Source organism: Alnus glutinosa, chromosome 11 (assembly GCF_958979055.1).
Source record: "Alnus glutinosa chromosome 11, dhAlnGlut1.1, whole genome shotgun sequence".
Taxonomy (NCBI): domain Eukaryota; kingdom Viridiplantae; phylum Streptophyta; class Magnoliopsida; order Fagales; family Betulaceae; genus Alnus; species Alnus glutinosa.
The window spans coordinates 27,298,200-27,316,948 of NC_084896.1; the positions used below are offsets into that span (position 1 = coordinate 27,298,200).

An 18,749-nucleotide genomic window follows, 5' to 3' on the forward strand; every position below is an offset into this window, starting at 1 on the left:
AGATAACTTTACAAAAGAGTATTGAATTATACGTCGTTTTGAGATAAGAGTACTAAACTTGGAAACATCTCAAACTAGTGTATCCAGGTTTCCAAACGTCTCACTTAAGGGTACTCCATTATGATTTGTTGTTAAATTCTAGCGGAGTAGCCAAAATACCCCTATTTTTTTAGGAAAAAACAAAATAAAAAAAATGCTAAGATCTAGGTGTTGGTCAGAATTTAACGGAATTTGCAAAAATACTCATACCTGAATCTTTGAAAAAATTTATAATTTTTTTTAAAAAAATAAATACAAGGGTATTTTGAGAATGTTCGCAATATTTAACAGCAAATCATAACGGAGTACCCTTAAGTAAGACGTTTGAAAACTTTGATATCATAATTTGAGACGTTTGTTATTTCAGTACCCTTATCTCAAAACGGCGTATAATTAGATATCCTTTTATGAAGTTATCTCATTAAATATTCTACGTGCCACTTGAACAGTGTAAGAGAATTATAGAAAAAAGTTGTGGTGACTCAGACAACACTCCTTAATAAATGTTAATATGATAAAATCTCAATCATTTTAACTTAGAATGAATGATTAAGATTTAAAAAATATATACATAACAGAATATTTTTAAAAAAATATATAGATGATTCTATTCTTTGGACCTACCTTTATTATTCGTGGTAGTAAATACTTTATTGTTTAAGAGATCTCTTTGTTGATTCCATGCATGCATGGTTGGCAAGACATTGAATGGATTAGGTCATATCACATCTTAGTTTAATGCAAGACCATGCATGTTAATTATAAACAAATTCATAAAATAATTATGAGAAGAGTTTATTCATTATTAAATTAAGTAGTAGATTAGCTACTATTATCTCCAATAATGGATAACTTAAATCACTTGTTAATCTATGAATCAAAAAACCCATATAATTAAGCGTTTTTTTGCTGAAATTCTCACCATAAAATTGCAATAAATAAGATGTGGAGCAACTGAATAGCTTATAGTCACAAACCTTTGAAATCTTTGAGTTTTTCTTTGCAGCCAAAGATAATTTCTAATAGAGTTTATTGGAGGTATTTAAATTACTCATATGAACCCCATTATTAATTTTTTTTTTTTCCCATTTGTTACACTCATTTGATGTTAAGGGTCTAACTATTGATCAAAAAGCTATAAGACTATTAGATATTAATTTGGTTAAACCCTTAACCTTTATAATTATAATATTACACCATGCTTTCGAATATAACATCCACGGCAGCCCACTCTATGGGCACTGATATGATAATAACCATTTTTTTTTAACAACTCCACTCACCTATCAGTACCCAATAACTTAAATATATAATATTAAAACACTTTAATCCAACCTATAGTATGAAGTAGTGTTTACTCTTTATACTAATTATTAAAAGGCATAACCATATATTGATCCAAAAGCCTTAAATCTTAACCCTGAAAATCGATCATAACATTCACAAATGAGAGGACTCTCATTCCATTTAAATATCTTATATTTTGTTCATTGGAGTTTAGGGTTTAGACTATTATAAATGAACAGGAACGAGTGCAATACAAACAAATAATGTAAGAAAACAAGTGATCAGCTCTATTTGCTCGGACATGTGTTCGAGCAATGAAGCACACATGCATATCTCTCACACGAATTGTTTGTAGTATATATAATACGGAAAGCTCATTGCACTCAATTTAAATCGACCCTATTTAAATCGACCGCAAACAACAATAAATTGTTATGAATTAATTCTCTCAAAATTAATTCCCAAGAATATAAAAAAGGATGATGTGAACCAAAACCTACTTTAGTAGGAAAGAGAAAAAGGAAGCATTGATTAAGGATGAACCAAGAGGCAAGTGAAAGGGAAATTTGGGGCATATAAATGGGGGATAAGGGTGAGGGTAGGGCTCAACAGCTACAGAATCATGAGGGTGACATTTTTATTCTCTTGTGTGGAGTCTTTTCCAGAGTTTGAAAACACAGGGCCGGGTTGATTAAGGCATGTATGGTGACCTCTCGTCATCATCCCTAACAAAACAATCATGCATGAGTTTCCATGCCATGGAGTCGACATGTGGCAGACGAATATATCGTAGAGGACCACTTCAACATGTACGTAATGGGACAAAATCTATACCATTCTTGACCTTTTCTCACTTAAACCATCCATTCCTAGCTATCTTTCTTAGCTAGAGCCTAGACTATTATTATTAATATTATTGGTTTTTTTTTAAAATAAAAAAAAAATTATAATGGATGCATCCAATTATTAGATGAAGAAGTGCATGGATCAAATACTCTAATAATTGGGTTCATGCATTAGATTTAGGATTTGTTTTACACTGCGATTTGTAGATAAAAATTAGAATCATAAAAGATAAATCGTTTGAAATTGCATTTTTAAAAAATTGTGATTTGAAAAACTCATAAAATATATTTTTTCAAATCGTAGCCAATGGATATTTTTTTAAAGAGTAATGATTCAATACCACCTAAATATACAACTTTTCACCACCTTTCCTATGTGGCAAGGTGGTCCCCACCTTAATTTATTTTTAAAAAATAAAAAAACTCAAAAAGTAATGAGGGACGACCTTGCCACATAGGCAAGATGGTGAAAAGTTGTATCTTTAGGTGGCATTGAATCATTACTCTTTTTTAAAACACATAATTCTAAAGGCAAACTGCGATTTTGCCAAACGCTTAATTGCGTTTTTAAAAATTAAGTTTTCAAGTCACATTTTTTAAAATCGCAAACCCAAAAGAACCTTTAGGAAAAAAGTTCTAAACCTTCCAAAATTTGTGCTTAAAATGAATCCTACTTTAAAGAGTAATATTGCTATATAATACTTACCATACTTTTATCCTACTTTTATTTTACGTTGCTAATATTGTCAATAAGCCATTAGATTCTTTTTTTCTTTTTTCTTTTTTTTAACAGTGGACAATGCCACACCTGCAAAGTGAGATAAAAATATGGTTTATAGCGTTTCTCTAATTTAAATATAGGTTAATGATATAAACTATATTTTTATCTCATCAGTATCCCACCCTACTAATGTAGCAGTGTTATTAAGCTTTTAGATCAACCATTGTTAAGATAAGTGGAAAAAAGAAAAAAGAAAAACAATGCATGATTGATACTGCCAGGTCAACATAGTGAGGTAATCGAATAATAAAAGTATGGTTTCTAGCAGAGTAATTCTAAATGTACATTAAAGGTCCATCAAAAAATGAAATAGCTTTTAAAATAATCATTTGATCAAAATCATCATTTGATTAATCACGCGCCCAGTGATAATTTCAAAAGCTATATCATTTTTTTTATGAACACTTAATGTACATGTAAAATTACTCGTTTTAACATTACTCTTAAATCTAAGATTCGACACTAACTAATATATTTCACAATGTTTTTTCTTTTATACTATTATGTCCAAAAACTCATAATAAAACACACAAAAAATAAAAAAAAAATAAAAAAAAAAATTAAAAGGAAGAAGAAGAAGAAGTTGGTTTGCATAAATAAAGATGATTTGAATGGATAAAGTTTTCCGTCATGCATGTTAATAATGTAAAGGAGAACCACATACATTCTGTAATCCTATAAAAAATGCATATGAAAATTACATATTCTAACGACCGATGTAGTTTAATAACCCGAATTGAAGAAATTTTCTCCTATTATCTGTTTTGAATTGAATTAGATTTCAATTTAATTCTTACTTTGTAGATAACCCTTTTGCATTGTTACCCATATTCCATAACATGAGATTTATGTATCTTGAAGTTTGAACCGACAAACCAAATCCTAAAATTGGATTATGATTGATCCAAGGACGGCATGATTCTTGAGATGTCTCACCAAATATTGGGTCCATGTATCATGTTATTCTTGTAATGACAAATGTAAGTATTGTACTAATTTAATAAATAAGTTTTTCATATAAAGTGATTTAAAAGTTTTTGAAATAAATGACGATTTGTTTGATTAAAGATTGTTAAATGAATTATCCTATGTCGCTAATACTATATTAAATTACTAATTATTTCAAAAGCTTGTTTGATTAAAGTTTTTTTTTTTTTTTGTTAGATTTAGTATTTGTGTTATAATCAGAGATAGCAAATGTGAGGTTCTAGTAACCTTTTTTGAACATAAGGATCATATCATTGCACTTGAGATTGCAAAGGTAATGGCAGCTTTAAGGGTTGTAAACTTTAATCACAAATTGAGTTTCTATAAGGTTATTTTGGAAGGTGATGCTCTCCGAATAGTACAGGCATTGAGAAAAGAGGGTAGTAATTGGTGCATATATGACCATCTAATTGAGGAAACAATGGGGGCATTGCACAGTATGCAGAGCTGGAAGGTCCATCATCTTAGGCATAATCTAAATGATGCAGCTCATCGACTTGTAAATGTAGCTTTATCTCTGAGTGAGGCTCATGTTTGTCTTTAGGAAACTCCCCACTGTATTTTTGATATTATTGTTGTTAAGCGATGTACTTAATCTGTCTATTTATACGACATGCTTGATTCCATCCAAAAAAGAAGCTTAATTTTTTTTTTTTCTCATAATAACATGTTAAATCACAACTTATTTTAAAAAGCTTAAGTTTATAGGAAATAGCGAATTTAATCATTAAATTTTCTATAAACTTAAACTTTTAAAAATAAATAAATTTAATTATTTAATTAATATTATAAGAAATACAACATACATCTATATTTGAATTGCACAAATAGTTGTTAAATGAATTATCATGTGTCTCAATTTGAGACCATGTAAATTACTAATTATTTTAAAAGCTTACGTTTTTTCTGATTACATGTTAAATCACCGTTTATTTTAAAAGCTTAAGCTTATAAGAATGAGTGAATTTAATCATTTAATTTTTTATGAATTTAAATTTTTAAAAATAAATAAATTTAATTATTTAATTAATATTTTTACAAAAAATAGACAGTAGCATGTTACATGGCCCGGCATGCTGCAGCTGGTTGGCCCCTTGAAATTTTGAAACCTTCCCTTAATAATTAATATCGATGGTTTTCTTTATTCCACTCCCACAAAACTATGGATGGCCCATTGGGATTTTTTAATTTGTTTTCTTATTCATAATATCATTTATTTGCAATATTTCTTTTTATAATTTAAAAATATAATTTTTCCTAATCAAAGTATATAACCTTGTATTTTAAATTAAGCATATTTTTAAATTTACTCCTTTTTTTTTTTTTTTCTCTCAAACTATTGATATCATTTTTATTTATTCTATTTAAACATTATATTATGTCCTTAAAACCGTTATATCAATATAAAATGATAGTCAATTACTAATCAAATTAGTATATAGTGCTGATCACTTTCAAACTTATGAGACCATTATCTAAATATATGCCCTGGCCCTCCCTAATTTATTATTATTATTATAATTTTCTGGTCCTACCAGTGCCATGAGAAGTCTAACAAAAAGCTCCCATAGTAATCAATAATACACTGAAGGATAGATACAGGGAGAGAAAAATGGCTTATCTTTGATCTTATAGTCAGCGAGTTTGCCTTACAACCGAACCCATTGAGATTAGGACATGTATCGCATAATATGACACAAGAAAAACAATTAGAATTAGACCCGAGCCAAATTCAGTGTAACATTAGACATGTTAATCGTTTTAATTAAAAAAAACTCTTTCAAACGCTATATGCACTTTACATCGAGAGTAATTTTAACTGTCACATGAAAAAACGTGCACTTGAAAGTAAGCACTCGAAAATACATTTAGTTTTTCTCGGAATAAAAATACTCGGAAACACATTAACAAACAATAAATGCATTCAAAAATATATTTGGACCAAAAAAAAAAAAAAAGTTGATTTTAGGCATATGTATTTGGACCCATGTGAAGTTCAGTTGAGCCATCATATACTTGGACCAAAAAAAAGTTGATTTTGTCTAGACGCTTCATGGGTACATTTTTGCAGAGGGCTTGCTAAGTATCGTGTCATAATTATGGCGATTAGGTGGACCTCCGCTTGATTGGTCTCAATCAATACTAGTGCTCAACAATTTTAGTTTCACAAAATTCAAGGCCTGCTGGGCTGGTACCATATTTAGTGGGATCCCCTTTTCTTTTTCTCTTTCTTTTTTTTCTTTTTTTTTTTTTTTTTTTTTTTTTTTTTTTTTTATGAATATATGAGAGCTAAACAAGGGTCTTTTTGATAAGACCGACTTTTGTCTTATTTTTATTTGGTTAGATAAATTTTATAAGTAATTTTTTATAATTATTTATTCAAATTCTCTTACATTTAAGCAGATAATTTAAGAGAATAAGTATCTTTTATTGTATATAGTGGTCCACCGACGAGACAAAAGAATTTGATATTGAAAAATGGGGAAAAAGAGAAGGATAAGATAAAAGAAAAGGTGGTACAAATGATTGTAAAGCTAAAAAAGCATATGATCAAAATCCGAGAGTGCATTTCAAGTGCATAAAGGAGGGGGCCTGTTGACATGTCTTTCCCTCTATTTGTGCGCCTACGCATGCGCTATGTGCATGCGCGAGAGCCTGCAAATGAAAAATAGCTCTTCAATATATCACCTAACTCAACTTCTTAAACAACCCTCAACAATTTTTATTTTTTATTTATATATATATATAATAAAAAAAATTCTCCATCATCTTTAAAAGAAAAGAAAAGACAAAGAAAAATTTCACTTATTCCTCGAACTTCATGACTTTTACAATATTATTATCAAATTATCAAAAGTTGCAATATGAGTGTTCGATATTTCAGTCTCTTTCAATCTCCCATTTTATTAAGATTTTTTGTCATTATCCCACTTCCAATTATGGGTTTGGCCGCCCTTTTCTTTAGTTTTTATTTCTAACTTTTATTTTTGGATTTTTTTTTTTTAAAAAAAAAATTATACCCAAACGGTAGAAGGGATTGAAACATCGAACATCCACATTACAACTTTTGATTGTTTGGAGACAATATTACAAAAGTGATGACAGTTCGATGGAAGTAAGTGAAGTTTTCTCAAATAAAAAAATTACATCTTATTAGCCTAATTTCCTCCCGTCACGCAGGGTGGCTGAACCACTTCTAGTGGCCTTAGGGGTGGTTCAACCACCCTTGAGTGGTCTTTGAGGGTGGCCAAACCCGTTAGGCCATTAAGGGTGGTTTAGTCGCCTTGAATGAGAGGACAAAGATGGGAAAGCTGGCGAAATAGAAGTTTGATGATGGTAGAGAGGTGGCAGAGGAGCAAAGGGAGAGGCAGCGGTGGGTGAAGAGGTGGGGAAATTAAGCTGATGAATTAATGCACAACTTTTTTTAAATAACATGCCAATTTTTTAGATATTCATTTAAAATAAACCCCCCAAATTAGAGCCCGGGATCTCTTGTTTTTTTCTCTAATTACATGCTTTGTTTTTTTCTCTAAAATCACATGCCATCTGTTCTCTCAATCCAAGAAGTACACACCATTTACAGTCCTATTGAGAGGATTCTTCAACTGTACACAAAACATATAGTAAGGGGATTAAATCTTAGTGAATACATTAATCTATTGATGGTTCATTCTTAGTGAATACATTATGAAATATATTTTATATCTAAAAAAATTTATGTGTATTTAATTGAAAGATTTACGTCTATCAAAGTTAATCCAAAATTTTGAAGTAAAAGGAGAAAAGTTTTGTCTTAAACTGGTTAGATACAGAGAAGTCAACTAATTTATAAGGAATCCTTCTCACTTAACAATAAATTGAGTGATGGATAAGAGAGCTAGCCATTTCATATGCGAACTTAAAGAAATTTGAACATTTTGATTAGTTTGCCATTTAAGGTGTCCTAAGCTGGATTTGGTGGTTACGATTTGTGACCATTGAATCAAATTAGATGTACGTGTCCAAAATCACTATAAATATGACCCTTTGGTCATATGCAAAGACACACATCATATGGAGGAGAATAGAGAGAATAGCTTGATGGAAAGAAACAACATATTCCGGTACATTGTTACTCATTGTATCTTGAGAACTATTTTGTCAAATTCCTTGACACTTAGAAATGGGACAAAATACGTTCTAAAGATATTGTCATTACGATCGAGCCTTGAAGTTCCGGTTTTATTTTGCATTCATATTTTTCCTCTTAATTCCATGATTTTTTCAACGGGTCCTTTCCAATGCCTCGGTAAGAATCCTCATTGATGGGGTTAGCGATCGAAAGAGCTATTAACAAAACTAGTTGTAGCACCTAGCTATAGTCTACCATAATTATTTGATGGTTATCCTAAGGAAACAAGTGACATGCATATATCATAAGATGACTGTCTTGTTCTAAAGCATCAAAGCTAATGCCTAGATATAGTCTACCAAATGATATACCACTGCTTTGGCTTGTTTTGACTGGTAAAAATGCTGCTGCTGCAATTGAATTCCAAAACAAATCATGGACATGGAAATCATGAGACCTCGAAAAAGAACATAAGATCCTTTGACCATTTGGGTGTACGGGTTCGGACCATCCCAATAATGTACCAAGACAATCATTATTCACATCGTCCTCCCACCAAAAAAGACAGCAACTGGATGCATCATCAACTTTGCCTTGTAATGTAAATCACATGATGCTTCAACAAGTGCATCACTATCATTATTGTCAAAGAGCTCCTGTAAGACCCATCTGTTCAAAAAAGAAGGCAGTCTATTTCGAGATCTGTTCAAACAAATAGACTCTATAAAAACTCTCTCATTTGCTAAAGATCTTTATTTGAAAGAATAAGGCTTAATGCGTAAACCAAGCACAACAAATTCTTTTTAAAAGTCGGTATGTGCATGAGATTGCATACGTTGTACACTTGACATAGTCATTTTATAGGCTAGTGCTATTAGGGTACTACAACTTTTATTACAAATCTCTTATAAACTGACGTGACAGTTCTTATGACATTTACCACATAGTAACTAAATAATTTTACTCTTTTTTTTTAACAAAGTAGAATCTCTAAAAACAATACTGATCCCAGAAAATGATCTAGGGAGAGAAACTTTCCCTAAGTACAACATGCAAAATGAAACTAGGTATCTCTTCAAGCCATAAAGAATCTATCTCATTAGTAGAGGCCTCCTTAATTAAACAATGAGTAACATTATTGGCCTCTCTGCCCACATGGACCATGAAAGCATATCTTAGACCTTGTAGCTCTGCTTTTATCCCTTCAACAAAATGGCCCGCAGCATTTAGATTTGGGATTACGGAATTTACATCATCAATCACTTGTTTTGCATCCTCTTCCAAAATTACCCCCAAAAAACCTGCTGCCTTACTAAACAGAACAGCCTCTAAAGCCGCCATAGCTTCCGCAACTTTGGGTGCTGCCACAATGGGTTTTGTAACAGCCCTTGCACTCATATAGATTGTCACCTTGGTTTGTAAGGAAATTATAGTAAAAATTGTAGTAGCCCAAAGAGAACAATGGCGGTAATCATTTCCTAATTTCAGTATTTAAGGTAAAGAACATAAGGAATTTCTAATGAATTGAACTCCTTTTTGGTATTTCCTTTTCTATATGTAACATATCAGAACTCAACCAATGAGTTTGTGTACTAGCGTTACAAGATTTAAAGCAAAATGCTAGAAGACCAGAGTATTTAATTGCGCAGGGAATAATATATATCAATGAACAATTACAATCAGATTATGGGAAAAATTGAGGAGAAATAAGAAAAAGGGGTGAAAAAAAAAGAAGAAGCTCAGTAGAACATTCAAATACCAATCGCATCAAGAAGTTGGGAGTGTTGAGAAACAGAAACCAGTGAGTTGGCCACAATAGCACCACTAGCAGCAACTGCAGGGACTCCAATGCCAGGAAAGGTAGAATCTCCACAACAATAAAGCTGTGGGATAGGAGTTGAATGCCCAGGAAAGGAGCCTTTACCAGCTTGTATAGCTGGGCCATATGTTCCTCTATTCCTTCGAAGAAACCTTTGATGTGTCAACGGAGTCCCAACTAACTTCACCTCACACTTCTCACGGCTGAAGCCGGCACCAAGCGCACGCTCCACAGCTCTCCACATAACCTGGCATATAAAAAATGCTAGAGAATAACTAAATCGGACAGTCGGCTTGCCAACATTCTTGTTTGAATAATAATAACAAAGTATTGATGTAACAACTCAGAAAAAGCACTAGCCACATCTGTATCATCACTCCAAAAGGACTAGTCAAGTTACAAGCAGAACTTCCTAGAATCACTTTGTAAAACCCTGACGAGCACGTCAAGGTCTGATCCATGCAGTGCCTAACCGCCACAAAGTGTTACTAGGTTGTTCTGATATCATTTGTAATGATATTGGGAAAACGTTAGCCACATTTGAGCTATCACTCTAAAAGGTCAAGTAGTAATTGGAGCTTTCTAAAATCGCTTATAAAGCTCAATCACACCTAGTAAATAACCAACGTTAGACTTGGCACCTATCAACACCTTTATAATCTACCCACTCAATGTGGATAATTCATCTTCCCAATATGGGACTTCATGGGTTGTCACAAGTGATATAAGGGCTATGTGATGACATGTAAAGATTGACACTTAAGAAACAGACAGAAAATCAGGTAAAATAGTTGGATTTTACCAGAAACTCTAGGGGGATTGTGAATCAAGTACTAATTCTATTGACTTTACATTTTGCATTGAAAACTTGGACTATTAAAAAAGGGAACTCATGAAAAAAAAATTCTAAGCTTTTATGGGAAAAGAAGAACTAAAAAATAATTCATGTACAATAGCATTGTACATGGTAAATTAATTCATTTTAATTACTGAAATGGTCATAGTTATTCTATGATCATTGCCAAAGCCCAAAAAGTCAGTTTTTCTAGCAGTGCTCAACACACATGCGGAGAGAGAGATGCAGGGAGATACTTAGACAATCACTCACATGATAAACAGAACAAAGCAACAAGGAAAGAAGATAAAAGAATGAATGGAAATAAGGTTTAGTTTTGATACAACACGCATTGCTTGAAGTGCTGCTAAACATTAGTGTAAAAAAAAAAAGGGAAAAAAAAACCTCGATTCTATTCCAGTTACTAGTACTTCTTCTTTACTTGTTTATCTTTCCAAGTATAAACTAAAATTATTTCTCTTGGATAAGTGAAGTAAACTGATTTTTTTCTATCTTGCTTAATCTAGAGCAGATTAGGCTCTCACTTATCTTATAATAGATAAGAGTTAGGTAAGAGCTGATCAGTAAAACTTGAAAGAGTCAAGTTTGTTCAAATGCGCTCAGCTTCCACATAATAAAGTGAGACAAACATGTCATGTGCTAATGCTCAAGATGATCGGTCTCAGTTGTTTCCTTCAGTCAGTTCAACACAGTTTTAAGAGCCTGAATAAATAGTTTCCACTTGGGTTTTTTTTTCTCTCTCTCTTTTCATGTATAAATCGGTACATCATAAGCAAGTTGAATCAATTGTTAGTCCAACATTTAGTGAAATTAAGTTTTCAAGTTACAATGTCATCATCATTAGTAGCAGCACAAAAATGTCCATTGACAAGAAATGTAAGTATTTTAAATACCTCCGATCGTTCTGCTTTGAGCTTTTTGTATTCAGAGCTTCTACGATCAAGTCCTTCCCACAGTCCATAGGGTTCAGTTCCTGGTGTATAAGCATGTAATACATGTTTCCCAGGGGGTGCTAGATCTGGACTAAGTACACTAGGTACAGATATCAAGACAACATTCTGATCAGCATCAACTCCTCTATCCCAATCATTTACAACTATATGATGAATTCCCAAGTCCTCGCGTATGCCCTGGTCAATAAGACATACTTTGAACACAGTTGTTTTGATGCAACAAGAAGAATTTGAAGCAGTGGAAGGTGCATCAAGTTCAAAGGTTACTGAATTGAGGAACTAGAAGAGAATATATATATATATATATAAAAAGAACATGCCACCATGGCGGAATTAAAAAGCCACCTACAAACGCTTTACGTCCAATCAAAAAGTTGAATATTGCATGGAGCATTAAATGCTGTTACTATAGATCTACTCATAATGGAAGCCAAATATTTATATCTATATCCAAACTTCACTTAATAGGACAAGTTTTGAATCATAATTCATAAAAACAACTACTGTTACTTCCCTTCCTCCCTTTTTTTTTTTTTTCATTCATGAGGTAAGAAAATTTACAGGATGTCGTTGTTGAAGTAAAGCAAAATGGATGGAGTTGAAGGCACTTCTGTTATAATTTCATCAAGCCCGTTAAGAAATCAAAGAGAAAATGTTACACTAACAAGACCAGCCATTTAAAAAAGATAAAGTTGTGCTAAAATAATTTCTTTCTTTTTTCTTTGCTTTGTGTGTGTTTACATAAAAGAAAAATATAAAAGAACTCAGTATAAATTCCCAAAGAAACCATTCTATAAATTTATGTCACTATTCACCTCTTTGTCAAATCCCAAGTGGAGATGCATGAATGATTCACATTGCTCTGTCATGTTTGTCCTGTCCAGGTATGACTTTGGAACAACTTCCTTAGGTAACAGCTTTAAAGTGTCCCACATACTTGCATTGCTGACAACAGCCTTTTTAGCTCGTATAAACTGCAGTGTTCATAAATGCTCTTCAACCAATGAAATTAACGTGCATATAATTCCATTTAAATGAACTTCAAACTCTCTCAAGTTACTCACTTGACCGCTTCTTAGCTTGACACCGGTGGCTCGATCATTTTCAACAACAATGTTTTCCACATGACTTCCAAGAGAGAGCTGTCCACCAAACTTCTTCATTCCTCGGACAAGAGCATCAACAAGAGCCCCAGTTCCATGAAGAGGGTACTCAAGACAGCAACCTGGCTTGTACCATTCTGCAAACATGTAAACCTGAAAAAAAAAATGGAGAACAAAGAATCATGTTATCTGTAAAAGCAATTTTACAGGCTGAAGTATATAACTGGATTTGACTTGAAGGGCCATGATATCATGTAATAGAGGATCACAATGAAAGAAGGAATGATGGAAGGTAGTGGCAGTTTATACTTTCAACAGAAACTTTCTTGCTTGAATTTTTTTTTGAAAAAACAAGAGTGCATCGTTCGTTTTGTACAAAATTAAATTACTGTTAAGACATATCAGTGCTATGCTACAACCTCTTAAGCTTGTTGTTTTGGCTGCTAATAAAAAAATTAGAATCATGGAATAGGCAAAGCTATAATAAACCAATCAACTGGCCATTCATTACAGTAAAGTATGCAAGATCTTACTCATGATCTATTGTATTTTTACAAAAAGCAATTTTAACTAGGCCACTGCAGATTGTGATCCACATACTTTAACTTTTGTCATGTCTGTTTGAATATCACAGATTATGCAGCTTAGGCAATCGTGGCATCAATATAATGATGCTATATGTGTTATCCAGACTTTTACAATAACTTTAACTGGTAAAAACTATTAATCATTAGTTAGCTTATTGGTATGTTTACATTATTCTTTTGCTATTTGCATATGTTATATATTGGTCGCATATCAAGCACAGAATTCAAAACAAGCATCTCTAAAGCATATGCTAAGAATAATTTGAAAGAATGTCTCTAAGACTTAATGCATAATAGTTACCATCTCTGCTGAGAGTATACCATTAGTTTTCACCCCAGCAAGCAAGAAAGACAATAGGTCTACCCAATTCCGTATAAAAACGTCTTTCAGTTCCAATGAGTCAATGATTTCTGAGAAAGGCCTGAGAAGCTTTGTGGCACCAAGAGCTCCCTGTGGTCCCATTTGGACAAACGATTTCAAGAGAGAGGGGGCATATCTAGCTGCAGCAGTGGAAAGAACTCCAAAATCGCCTCTAATAGATAGAGGAGGCAGAGCCATTGCAGCAGCAGACAATGGAAGAACTGCATCCTGAAGGTGAATTACATTTTTCATATGGGAGATGATTACGTGAAAGTGAAGAATTGTGGAAACAAGAAAATGTACATATCTTGCAAAATTATATATCTTAGTATGTATTTCGAAAAGATCAAACAAATTGGCCAATTTGCTGATCAGTAACTTTTTTTTGCTTTGATGATAATTTTCAGAGATGTAAAGAAGATTTTTTTTTTTTTTGTTGGTTTGATCTTCTTAACAGGAAAGATTATTTGTAAAAAATATGGTTGAGATTCTCAAACACAAAAGGGATGAAAGAGGTTAACTTATTTGTCAATTTTTGGAAGTATAAAATCACAATTAAAAACAATTATCTTTCCAAAGAAAAACAAAAAACATTCATAGCACGCACAAGAAGTTTTTGCCATTCTCGAACAGCATTTGGACTTGCATACTTCTCAAGGTCCTGAAGGAAAAAACAAAAAGCCCCACTGAGTAAAAGCCCATAATAGTTTACCACTGCAGTATTGACACTATACTTACCCAAAAAGTAGGAATAACACTACAAAATATGCGAAAACAATCTACTAACATACATGATTATTAATTAAGGATAGCTATTAATAATTCTTTGCTACGGGCGTAACTTAATTATCATGGTTATGAGCCTCCATCCTCATAAAATCCATAGAAATCATCCCAACATGAGTATCATTATTTCACAAATTAAATTATTAATTGGTAATTTGTCTGTCATTGAGAAATTTTTAAATTATCAATGATTTTTCAAGTTCTTATATCACACAGTGGGTCTCAATAACACATTCATCATTGCCTAGGTTTAATATCAAAGAACTTAAAACAATGGGTTGAAGAAGAATCTTCAACCATGATTTTATTCCCGACTGCCTAAAAGTCAGAAGCATTGATTCTCAAGCATATACTTGACAGAAGATACAAGCATTGTTGACGCCCACTATAAGATAGCCTGAGTGAAAACAACATCAAATGCCAAAAATTAATCAATTTGGATTTAATGCATCTTAACTTCAAAAGTGTTCTCTAACATTTCTTTAGGGAAAAAAAAACTTATTCGTCAAATAAATCGGAGAAACTATATAATACATAATCATCTTATCATTCTAATAATTTATTATTATTTTTTCACCATGTTGTGTCTTGAGAGTATATCACAAAAGATACTCCAACCTTTGGTTTTCTAGTCATGCCAGATAGGAAATGCATAGCAAAGGAGAAGAAAGGTGCATGAGAAAAAAGGATAGCTGAATAAAAGGAAAAGTGCCCAGCAATCTCCAGACTTGGCTCTACTGGGCACCACCTATCTAAACAAACTAAACAGATATAGTTTAGATCATGTGCTTATAGAGGTCAGTCATCTTAAGAAGAAAATTCAAGATTTTCCTCTAAAGCTGATAAATATACTTATGATGGTATGCAGGTAATCTTGAGTTTGACGTTGGATATAATTATAAAAATTGCAATAGACTTTCATCTCTGACAGCTAGGACTCTGAACTTTATTTTATTTCTTAAAACCGCAAGGTAACTGGGGCTGAACCACAAAGGGAAAAGTTGAATCTTGGTCTAGTCTATGTTTATGCAAAAGTTCATTTTTGTTTCATTTCTCTCTCCCCTTTAGATTAAATACCTAATGCATGCATATTGTAGATATCCTCTGCTTAAAAAGGATTAACAGATGAAAGAAACAATATCACAATAATCAACCTCATTATATCAAGACATTTAATAATAAGTAACTACACACCACCTTGAAAAATTCTGTGGGGCCAATGCGCGACAAGAATTCACCTTCAGGTAAGTAGACCATCCATGAATCATAATTGACACATGGCAGAGACTCACCCAATGCATCAAGAACCTGAAAATCATAAAGGATGTGGCCATTGGACTCATGTTACATGGAATTATGAAAGAGAAATCATGAGAAATTGACTTGCAGTACCATCTAAGTTGAACTATTGGTAAGGGGCAATGATTCTGTTTTAATCATCACTTCCTAAAGTCACAGTAAAAGCACTAGAGTTAAATGACATAAATGGTTAAAAAGTCAATGTTGATTATCCAAGCAAAATGTTTAGAGTAACATGGTTATATATTTCGATGCAATCATCAATAAGAGAGATTTCAAACCAGGAATTAGATTTCAAAGAGAAGATAGGACTACCTACTGAAGGAAAAAGAGTTAAACTAGTGGTATTTGTCAGAAACATTATACTGTACTAAAAGAGTAAGGTAGTAAATGGACAACTCTCCATGATTAAATGATTATCTATAGCCCTATTGCCCCTTGTCAGTGTAAGCCAATTGTGATTAGTTACGTGATGCATGAAATCCAACAATTTCTAACACTGTCAACATGGTACATAAACGAGCAAGGGTGATATAAGATAGATAGGACAGGATGAATCGATCATGATATGGTGACTAGCAGAAATACGCATATTGCTGGTCTTACAACAGCACCAGAGGTGGCAGTTGGATTTATTAAAATATTTTTGTAATTGCAAATTCTTCTATGAGTTCCATTTTCTTGGTTGAGAATATTTAGTACTATAAGAAAACATGTTCTAATGGACCAGACACCCTGACTAGTTTTGGCGTTTGATCATATATTACCATGTTCACTCCCTCGATATGCAGTTACCACCATTATCATTCTCATGATTGACCCACTATTGTCGAAAGAAAATTTAATAGTATAAACTATTAATTTTCTTTACTTTGACTCATTTTCTATTAAATGTAAGCATATGTTGAGCTCCGGATTTCTTATCAGTATTTTGATTTCCTTCGTATCAAATTTTTGGGATTTGGAGAGCTAAGAGCTTCTTACTACATCTTCTCCATGGAACTTACTTCCAATCATTTACATGCCAATAATCCAGCATTGTCAAATTTACATTATCAAAAATCAAACCAACACATTCAAAAATGAAACACAATTGGCATTTATGAAGTGATAATGGAAATGGGTTTAACAATCTTCTGTTCTTCATGTATGGTATCATCGAAAGTTAAAGTAAGTTAACATAGAATAAGAAACACTGAAAAACCATGCTCAAAAGCAATTGTTTGGCATCAGAATGGAAAGATGAAAGCAAAGCAGTTACGATCGGCTGCTGTAGGAATATGACAAATTCTGAAGTATTTCGTCAGTTACTGTTGCTTGCCATGTACAAGTGGATCATTTTCCAGAATGATTGTTACCTAGATTTGACATATGAAAATCAAGCTCTTTTTCATCTTCTACATGGGCCAATTCTAGCACTAAATTGCGGGTCTTAAAGAGTTGACTGAGGCAATCCACAGGTTTAGATCACACTACATTAGAAGCAATATAAAAAAGAAAAAAAAATTACTTGTGCAAGAGGATTCGCCTGAGGACCTCTTGACTGAAAACCAGAGAACAATGACGGACCAGAGTCAAATTTGTAGCCTTTGATCTCGAACGAGTGAGCAGCCCCACCAGGTAGGTCATGACTTTCCAATACAAGAACATCTTGCCCATACCTCGCCAAAAGCCCAGCGCAGCACAGTCCAGCAATACCACTCCCAATTACAACAACATCAGCCTCTTGTTTCCCTGCATGTTTCATCACAGTAACATAAAAAAATGTCACAGTAACATACAAAAAATGTCATCTTAGGCCTTGCACAAAACGGAAAACGGCATTAAGAAAAGTGTTGGCAGTTTAAACTATCACAATATGTTCCTAAAGAAAATGAAGCTAGTCTTCTGGTCACAAACCATACAATTTAAATTCGAAAGACGCTATTTTCAACAGTAGCTTAAACAAAAAAAAAATCATATCAAAGGTTCAGTTATGTGAAAGTGAAGACCAAAAGAATGCAATGTTAATTAAATGATTTAATTCATCAATTCCTATTAGCTTAAGCTTTTGAGAAAAGTGATAATTTAACATAGTATTAGAGCTATTGGCTAATGCCCATCTTCGATCCCGAATGGTGATGTGGTAATTTAACATGCAGCACTAAGTAACACTGAGTAAATCACACCAAATGGGGGGGCAGCAAGAAAAAACACTGTTTGCTTAATAAGGGTAACCCAAACAAAAAAAAAAAAAAAAAAAAAGAATGAAACAAAATAGCAATAAAGCTCAAAATCTCAGATATCATCATTTTGGAGGTTGTGAAAACAAAATTTTCCACACCACTGTGCCTAATTAACAATTTGGTCTAGTTTGAGGTGAGTACATCATTCAGTGGATAAAGGGGTTGCATTGAAGGCAAAATATAAGCAACTAATTCATACACAAGCTTCAACTTCCAGCACATCGACCTTGAAAACCATAAACAGAATATGAACAATTAGAGAATACCTGGGAAGGTTTTGTTTTCTTTGACAGCAAGGGAACCAGTGGAAGAGGGCTCTTGACCGTTGGAGCTTCGCGCCAAAACGGTTTTTCTGACCGTTGAGGGCTTGAAACTGGGTGAAAGAGTCTGGTGATGAAACTGAACAGAACTTGGGAAAACACGACCCAGTGCCATGGAAAGTACGTATATGTACTGAAAAATGTGAACTTTGAAGCCCCCAACAACAAATTTGAGAAAGATATGGCTGTAAAGGTCTGTAGTGAAGATTGCCACTACACTCTGTTTCCTCTGCCAACATGACATGTAGTTTCGAAACTGCCACGTTGTACACTTTTTTTTATCCTATTCTCTTCTATGAATTGTTTTTGTTTTTGTTTTTGTTTTTTTTTTAATTTCTTTTTTATGAAGTTTACCTAGAATTAGGGTGGAGAAAATTCTTTCAAATCAGT

At 33.0% G+C, this 18,749-nt stretch overlaps 1 protein-coding gene and 1 long non-coding RNA gene across 2 annotated transcripts in view; one reads left to right on the forward strand and one right to left on the reverse strand.

Annotated features, from left to right (window-relative positions):
* LOC133880920 (uncharacterized) overlaps positions 1-18,749 on the forward strand; it is a 70,509-nt gene that overhangs the window by 12,649 nt on the left and 39,111 nt on the right. The gene's annotated exons all lie outside the window — the stretch shown is intronic.
* On the reverse strand, positions 9,685-18,590 carry LOC133882449 (prolycopene isomerase, chloroplastic). Its single transcript, XM_062321634.1, has 9 exons — positions 18,306-18,590; positions 17,325-17,548; positions 15,713-15,823; positions 14,337-14,390; positions 13,670-13,957; positions 12,743-12,934; positions 12,494-12,652; positions 11,619-11,855; positions 9,685-10,116 (listed from the first exon to the last, which is right to left on the reverse strand). The coding sequence occupies exons 1-9, from the start codon at positions 18,472-18,474 to the stop codon at positions 9,802-9,804; spliced, it is 1,749 nt and encodes a 582-aa protein (XP_062177618.1). The 5' UTR covers positions 18,475-18,590; the 3' UTR covers positions 9,685-9,801.